This window comes from Mustela erminea, chromosome 14 (genome assembly GCF_009829155.1).
Source record: "Mustela erminea isolate mMusErm1 chromosome 14, mMusErm1.Pri, whole genome shotgun sequence".
NCBI classification, from domain to species: Eukaryota; Metazoa; Chordata; class Mammalia; order Carnivora; family Mustelidae; genus Mustela; species Mustela erminea.
In genome coordinates, this window is record NC_045627.1 from 57,860,924 (window position 1) to 57,869,317 (window position 8,394).

The 8,394-nt window shown below is 50.9% G+C and overlaps 1 protein-coding gene across 1 annotated transcript; it reads right to left on the minus strand.

The window, feature by feature from the left end:
• Positions 1-338: 338 nt before the first annotated feature.
• Positions 339-6,154, minus strand: LOC116573441. The gene is made up of 3 exons (XM_032313572.1): positions 6,090-6,154; positions 3,308-3,463; positions 339-1,721 (listed from the first exon to the last, which is right to left on the minus strand). Exons 2-3 carry the CDS (start codon positions 3,461-3,463, stop codon positions 1,173-1,175), a joined length of 705 nt encoding a protein of 234 aa, XP_032169463.1. The 5' UTR covers positions 6,090-6,154; the 3' UTR covers positions 339-1,172.
• Positions 6,155-8,394: the final 2,240 nt, after the last annotated feature.

Genomic DNA, 8,394 nt, shown 5'->3' on the forward strand with positions numbered 1-8,394 from the left:
CAAAGAGGAATCATGAAGACGCTGAAGGATGATCCCAACACAGGGAAATACTGGAGGAGCCGAGGCTGAGGAAGCTCCCGGCCTCACGAGGAAGGGAGCTGGCGGAGGGGGGGCGCCGAGTACCTAGTGGCTCCCGGCGGCAGGAAAGGGAAGAGGCTGAGGCAAGTTCCATCAGACGGTGTCCTCCGTGCAAATCGTCAGCAGAGGCGTGCTGCCCATCCGGACTTGAAGGCAGAAAACCTGCAATTGGAAGCTGGCGGGAACATCACGATTGCAAACTGGCTTCAACGACAAATTCGCCTTTTCCAACAAGCCCGACACCGTCGGTGGTGGTGCCGCTGGGCTGCCCCCAGCTCTCCCAGGGGAGAACCGGAGGGGGGAGTCCACACTCTGCCTTTTGAGGGACAGACGGTCCAGGAGCTGTGGGGCCCGGTACCAGGCAGAATATCGCCCAGTCCCTTCTCACCCACCGAACCTGGAAATCTGCGTGAGAAGTGCGCATTCCCATCCCAGCAAGAGAGGCAGGTTGAGGATGCTGAGAAGGCTCCGTGGATTGCTGTGGGTCATGACCCCGAGGACCCGAAGGCCGTCCTGGAGCCAGTCTGCGACTACAAGGACCCTGGGCAGACTGCGGGCGGGGAGGGGGGCGGGCGGGGGGGGGGCAGGTCACACGTGGAAGGAGAGATCTAGGACTCACAGGCCACACACCTGCTCCTGCGTTCTAAGAGACCCGAGGGCGCGGCACTCCCTGAAGCCTGGGCCTTCAGCTGACCCACCCCCCGCAGCTCCCCTCCCCGCAGACGCCTCTCTCCGGGGTGGCACCGGGTCTCCGCCAACCACAAGCCCTTCCCACCCGAACTGCTACTCCAGGGCCGCTCGGAGGAGCTGCGCAGCTCCCAAGGACGCCCTGCTTGACGCCCGGGAGACTGCAGAGCCCCTGTGCTCGCCAGGCCCCTGCCGGCCTGAGGGGAAGGCCCTGCTGTCCCCGCTGCCATCGCCAGCCTCTCCAGCAGCACAGATCCGGGCAGGAATCCCTCACTGTGAGGGAGAGCCAGCCTCAGCCAGGCCTCCAGGCAGAAGGGCAAAGGCAGCCTAAGCCAGCAGGGACCCCGGCGCACGGCCCCTGCTTCTGCCAGCGACCCCGGGCCCCTGAACCAGAGACCCAAGGCCGCTCAGGACTCTGCGCGGCGCCCAGCAGAGCCCTTGTGAGGAGCCACGGCGGCCCGGCACAGCGCTCGACCCACCGCAGGGCCCTGGGGCCTCCCCTTTACACGCACCCTGTGCGGGCGGCGGAGCCCCTCGTGTGCACCGGGAGCGCCCCCTGCCGGCAGTCCGGCGGCTGCCAGACCCTGCGATTCCTCGCTCGGCGAGACTGGGCCTCTCCCTGCGGCCAGGGCGGTGCCTACAGCGTCCCCGGGAGCGTCTTCGGGCAGTTCCAGTTCACAGCCACAGGCGGAATCTCTGTCCCCGGTGGCCGGGAGGAGCCTGTATGACCCTGAGGTCAAAGGCCGAGGGACGGCACCAGCGCCCCGGGGCCACCGAGGGGAGGAACTGCCCGCGGACGCGCGGCAGGTGGAGGACGGAGGTGACAGCTCCGCGGGTCCCCGCGCTGCTGCTGGAGGCGGCCGCCGCTCCACCCTACAGGGGCCCGTGCCTCCGCGACATTCCGGGAACGAGAGAGGACGGCCACACCGCCGCCGGCGACGCTGCTCCCGCCGGCCCTGTAAGGGGACAGACACAGTGCCAGGGAGAGCACACGAGGCGGCGCGAGCCCAGCTGGGCCGCCCCGTCGCCAACCTCACCGCGTTAGGCAGGGGCTCCCGCAGCCAAGGCCGGGCGGGTGGGGGGAAGGGAAGCTTCCCGGGGCACAGGGAAGGCTCCCGGGTGCGGGCTGGAGGCTGTCGGGCCAGCGGCCACCTTTCCTCCCTGCTCCACCGCGAGCTGCGGGGCTCCTGCCGGTGGCCGGGGCTGAGCCCTCTCAGGGCCTCCGCAGGCCGACTTCCACTCCTACCCTTTCTCCTCGTCTTCCCTCCTGGCAAACCAGAAACCGGTCCTGCCCTGACCTCAGGCCCCTGGGCGGGTGGGCTGGTCCGGCTCTGGGCATTAGAGGTGTGGCTGGGGCGCTGTGGCGACCTTCCACCCCCAGCCCTCTGTCCCCCTCCTTCCCCAGAGCCGGACACTTCTCCACACGGCGCTGTGAGAGGGGTACTTGTCCCCTTCCTCCAGCCTGTGCCATCACTTCCCCCACAGCCCCCCAGGGCTTGAGTGCTGAGGGGACAGACTGCAGGGCTCCGCTGGGGTCCACTGGGCTGACTCCCTCCTAACAGGAACACTGAGCATTCTCCGCAAGAGCTGAGACTGTCTGGAAGCATCCGCTGCCCATCACCCTCTTCCCCTTGGTTTGCACTGATGTGGACGCTCTCTAGTACCACCACAGTGACCTCCTCTCGCCACACCCTCCTGCCTAATCAGTCTGTTTCCCCGGCTGGCCCTTCCTGAAAACATGGTCTATCCTTGGGCGGGGGACAAGCAGGGCAAAGTGGCCCCTGTCTGCCGGCCTCAGTGCTGGTGTAGGAATGGTTGGTTATGGGTGTTGGCTGGTGTTGGCCGCTGCATCCCTCAATTTATTTCTCTGGGTTTCTGTTCTTGAGAAATAAGGCTCAGCTCTTGGGCTCCTCTTCCCTCTACTGACTATTCCTGCCCTGTGGAACTATCCAGATGCTCCAATGGGTCCAGGAGGGCATGGCATGGCTCCTGAAGGGGGTGGGACCAGGGGTACCTCAGCTAGCCACCCCCCCACCCTAGCATCCCTCCTGCACTTTATTTTTCTTCAGGATCAAACACATAGTAAAAAGAATGTTAGGGTGGGGGGAAGGGAAACTTTAAGCCTCTGTAAGACTTTGAATCTGAGAGGAATGGGGAGACATTGGAATTTTCACAAAGAATTGACATAAGCTGATTTGTTGGTGGGTTTTTTCAAGGGAGCAGGGGAGAGGCAGAGGGAGAGAGAGAATCTTAAGCAGGCTCCAGGCCCAGTGCAGAGCCTGATGTGGGGCTGGATCTCACAACCCTGAGATCATAACCTGAGCTGAAATCAAGAGTCTTTCGCTTAACCGACTGAGCCACCCAGGTGCTCCAAGCTGACTGACGTTTTAACAGGATCCCTGCGTTGGGAAAGTGTTTAGGGGACCAGGAGGGAAGTAGGGGAAATACTGCCATCATCAAGGGGAGTGGTGAGGGTGGACAGCACCAGGGTCATGTGGGGAAAGGTGAGGAGGAGGGCATCCCTGTGGCTGGCAGCTTGTACCTGTGGGATTAGCCGGCAGGGTGTGATTTCCTCCGGCCTGGCTCTCTCTGCCTCCCAGGCCCAGTGTGACCTTCTGTCCTCTTCTATCTCTTCTCTCAGACCCCCTCTTTCAGCTAATATTGGAAGATCCAAGTAGCAGAAGCCAAAAGAAGTCATCTAAAATGCAAAGTAAGAAGTACAGAGTGAAAGGCGAGGTAACACAGAGGAAGAGAAGGCCCTCAGTTCACGGTCTCTGCTGTAAGCAACAGAAACCAACTCGGATTGATCTCAACAGGAAAGGAATTTATGATAATGATCTTGGGTAGATTGCCACCTTGCCAATGTGCATGGAAAGCGAGGTTCCATGGAGCCCAGGGTCGGTGCCCGTGACCAGCTGACCCAGCTCTTCGAGGGCGGGCAGCCCCACCTCCAGCAGGGAGCTAAAGGCTCTACAGCTTGGTCCATCCAGCTCTCCAGCCCTGCATCCTGCATCCATCCCACCCCAGCCCTGCTGCCACCACTGCTCTAGGAACTCAATCCAAGTGGAGGTTCCCAGTCCCCACTTCTCTGAGTCACGGGCTCCTGCTTCCAGGTCCATGTGAGTCACTTGACCATGGGATAGCTACAAGGGAATCTGGGGAACCAACCATTAGTCACTGTCATCTCCCCATGGGGGGGGGGCAGCCTCCCACTATGACCAGTAAGGCAGGGGACATATCAAACATACAAGGGACTGCAGATGCTGAGCAGACTAAGGAAGACACACAAAAATGTCCATAAGAAAAAAGATATCAGGGGCACCTGGGTGGCTCAGTGGGTTGGGGCCTCTGCCTTCGGCTCAGGTCATGATCCCAGAGTGCTGGGATCGAGCCCCACATCAGGCTCTGTGCTCGGCAGGGGGCCTGCTTCCTCCTCTCTCTCTCTGCCTGCCTCTCTGCCTGCTTGTGATCTCTCTCTGTCAGATAAATAAAATCTTTTAAAAAAATTATTAAAAAAAAAAAAGAAAAAAGATATCAGATGGGGACCAGAAAATGTTCTAGGATTATAAAATTCCCAGACTGATTTCCTTCTGTGGCTCTAATCCACACTACCAGAAGGAGAATCCAAGAGCAAAATTACTTTGAGGGAACTACCTTAAATGAAAACACTTGTTCAGATATTTGTTTCAATATTATTGTCAACAGCATATAAAATTTCATAAAACAATATTGGTGATAGGACAAACACTCAAATCCTGACGATACCATTTGACACCCCCACCTAGATCCAGCTCTCTCTAGAGTTGACTTAACCCTTAGAATTCAGAGATATTCAAGCAAATTACCTTTTCAATTCTAGCTAGTTTGAGATAAGTTTCTGTTACTTATACCCAAGAGAATCTGGTATAAACAACTATATTTGAATACAATTGATACTTAACATTGGTTGATTCTATTTGGTCTATAGACATAAATGGACTTACGTACTTTTAAGTCCTATCAGAAGGAAATGGGGAATAAAAATAAAAATGATTATAGATTTATTTTTGTAACCATCTGTGAGAACTTTGGTAAATTTTATTTTCTTTACAATTTTTTCTTAGTTTTTAAGGTTTAGCTTTTTTTTTTTTTTTAAGATTCTATTTATTTATTTGACAGAGATCACAGGTAGGCAGAGAGGCAGGCAGAGAGAAAGGGGGAAGCCGACTCGATCCCAGGACCCTGGGACCACGACCTGAGCCGAAGGCAGAGGCTTTAACCCACTGAGCCACCCAGGTGCCCCAGCCACTGGCAGGACAAACCCCAAGCTTTGTCCCACTTTAAGAAAAGTGTCTCACTTTTCTTAAAGTGAGACACTTTTCTTAAAGTGGGACAAACCAGTGTTTAGCAAAAGAAGAGGTCCTACTTTCTTCTGAAAACATTTTAAGTTCCAGGCAAGGCAGGTTCTCTTTGTTCCTGGAAAGAAACAAGCTTTGACGTAGATTTTATGTCAATGTGTGAAAGAATAGACTTAACTACATTATATGAGAGGAAAGGAGTAAGGGAGATTGAAGAGCGGTGAGAAGCCCCTTTCCACTCCCACTGGCAGAGACTGGAGCTTTACTCTCTGGAGACATTCATCCACAGAAACTCTGGATTTCTGGGCCCCAGGCCCCCCATGCAGGCAGTAAGCTGTACTGAAAAACAGGGGATCAAGTGAGCGTCTGCCCACCAGACAGTGGGACCCCCTGGCTCCCTGGTCCACTGGGCTCCCTGAACCCTCTGGCTAATTTAGGGTGCTGCTTTCAGACTGCTTCAGACTACCTTTTCTTTCTTCTTTCTCATTATATTTATGTTTTGAATTCTTCAGAAGGACATGTATTATTTATGTATATTAGTAAACATTCAGGAGGTGAATTCTTTCCAACTTAGATATAGCAGGCACCAAAGACTGTGTCCGTTTGTTTCAACAGTGAAAGGCCATCCGGCGCAACAGCTCAGTTGGAGTGACCATCTGATTAACTTGAAAATCACTATTACTCACCAAGACCTATCAGCCCTTTGCACAGACAGCCGTCCTTGAAAGAGGAAGAAACTGGCATTAAAGATAGCTCAAGTAACGTCTGACCAGAATTCAAACCCGACTGTCTGGCTCCAAAGTCTAAGCCCACGTCCAGCACCTTAAGACCTCAGTGCCTCTGCAAATCACATCAAGGTGCCACCCACAAATCTGGACTAGCGGACAAATTAAGGGTGATTAGTTATTCTTAATTTTCTAATAAAAAGAATACATTTTAAAAATTCAACCTCTTTCCCCAATATTAAATAAATTGCGAGATAGGTACCCAAAATAAGATCCAGTCCTGCAGTAATTGAATGATTCCTGATGGAAATCCACAGAGTAACTGACTTTCTAAATGGAGGTTTCGTAACGTATTACGATGCCCTTAACCGCCACGACGCGCGCGAGGCCGGGTCCTCGCCTCCCCGCACCCCGCCGAGCCCGGATGTGGATGACCTCGCGGTCGCAGCTCTGAGCCCCAGCTCCCGGGACCGGGAACGCAGGGCAGCCAAGCTGTAAGAGGTCTTGAAGCACCAGGAGAGACTTCGAACGACGAAAAATTCATTTGCAAGTTGCCGCTGAGGGTGAAAAGACCATAGACTCTGGGCAGAACTGCAGGCGGTCGTTGCAGAAAGTAAAGAGTATAAGCCAAGGCCGAAGACCACTGTGGGAGTGGTGGTGGACGCGGGTAAGGCCCGGAATTCTGACACTGACGCTTGGCATTTCATGGCTGGTTCCTGGCTGTTCCTCTGTCGATGACAGCAGGTCATCTAAAACAACCTCAGAGAAAGAGGGACGATCCATTCCTTCACAAAGGGTTGGAGAGCCTTCGGAGGCCTGAGCCTGCCGTGGCCCAGTGCAGGGCGAGGAAAATGATCAGATTTATAGAGAGGGGCATTACATTAGGAAAAGGGAGTCAATTCGCTAAGAAGACGTAACAATTTTTAATGTGAGTGACCCTAACAAAAGATAGGGCTCAACATATCTTGGCTCAACATATCTGAGCCAAGATTTGATAGAACTGCAGGAGAAAGAAGCCAAATCACTGTGGAGTGGAGACTCCAACACACCTCTATCAGGCATAGACAGATCCAGCAGGCAGAAAAGCAGTGAGGGTGGAGTTAAACTAAACAGCACTATCAACCAACGGGGATCTGTGGACATTTATAGAATACTTCATACAACCAGTGCAGAATACACATTGTTCTCAAGCTCATGTGGAACATTCTCCAAACAGACCACATTCTTGGGCATAAAACACACCTCAGCAGATTTCTAAGAATAGAAACCAGACAGTGTGCTCTCAGAACACAATAGAATTAAACTGGAAACCAGTAACAGAGAGATAGCTGGAAAACCCCCAAAGAGTAAAAACTTAAGCAACATACTTCTAAATAATACATGGGTGAAAGAAGAGGTCTCAAAAGAAATTTAAAAATGTTTTGAGCTAAATGAAAATGAAAATACAACTTACTAATATCTGTGGGATGCCCAAAAGCAGTGCTTGGAGGGACATTTATAACATCGAACGCATAGTTTAGAAAAAAAAAGATCTAGAACCTATCATCAAAGTCCTATCTTAATAAACTAGAAAAGAGCAAATTAAATCCCAAGTAAATGGAAGAAAATAAATTTTTAAAAATTGGAGCCAGAGATTTCTCTGTTTCTTCAGTGAAATTGAAGACAGGAGATTAATGCAGAAAATCAAGGAAACCAAAAGCTGGTTCTTTGAAATGATCTATAAAATCAATAAACTCTAGCCTAGCTACTGGCTCTTTTCCAAGAAAGAGAGAGGACAGAAATGACTAATTGAAATGAAAAAGAGGCCATTACTACTGACCCCACAGACATTAAAATGATAACAGAGGAATGTTACGAACAACTCTGTGCCCACAAATCTTATTGATCTTTTTAAAGGACCAAATTTTGGATCTGTTAATTTATTTCTATTTTTCTATTCCCATTTCACTTATCTCCTCTGTAATCTTTATTATTTCCTTCTTTCTGTTATCTTTGGGTTTAGTTCTTATTTTTCTAATTGTTTAAGGTGTATAGTTAGAGGATTGATTTAAGATCTTTCTTCTCTGTTAATATATGCATTTACAGCTATTAATCTACCCCCCCCAGCATTGTTGTGCTGTGTCTCATAATTTGGGGTATATTGTATTTTCATTTTCATTTGTCTCATTATATTTTCTGATTTCCCATTGCGATTTCTTTTTCAACCCATTGGTTGCTTAAGCATATGTTGTTCAATTTCCACATATTTGTGAGTTTACCACTTCTTCTTCTGTTACTGATTTTCAATTTCATTCCATTGTGATCAGAAAAGATATTCTGTATGATCTCATCCTTTTAAAATTTATTAAGATTTGATCTTTGAACTAATACATGGTCTATTCTGGAGAATGTTCTATTTGTACTTGAGACAAATGTATATTCTGCTATTGTTGGGTAAAATGTTCTATGTCCCTTAGATCTAATTGGTTTATAGTTCTCTCTTTCCTTATTGATCTCCTTCTGGTTGTTCTATCCATTATTGAAATGGGATATTAAAATAACCAGTTGTCATTGTAGTTGGATATTCC

Bases quoted from the DNA above. Each gene is read 5' to 3' on its own strand.
- LOC116573441 (XM_032313572.1), bottom strand. From the start codon at position 3,463: ATGACTTCTTTTGGCTTCTGCTACTTGGATCTTCCAATATTAGCTGAA. The intron at 1,722-3,307 runs GTACAAGCTGCC...GTCCCCTTACAG, and splicing joins CCTGCCGGCTAATCCCACAG to GGCCGGCGGGAGCAGCGTCG.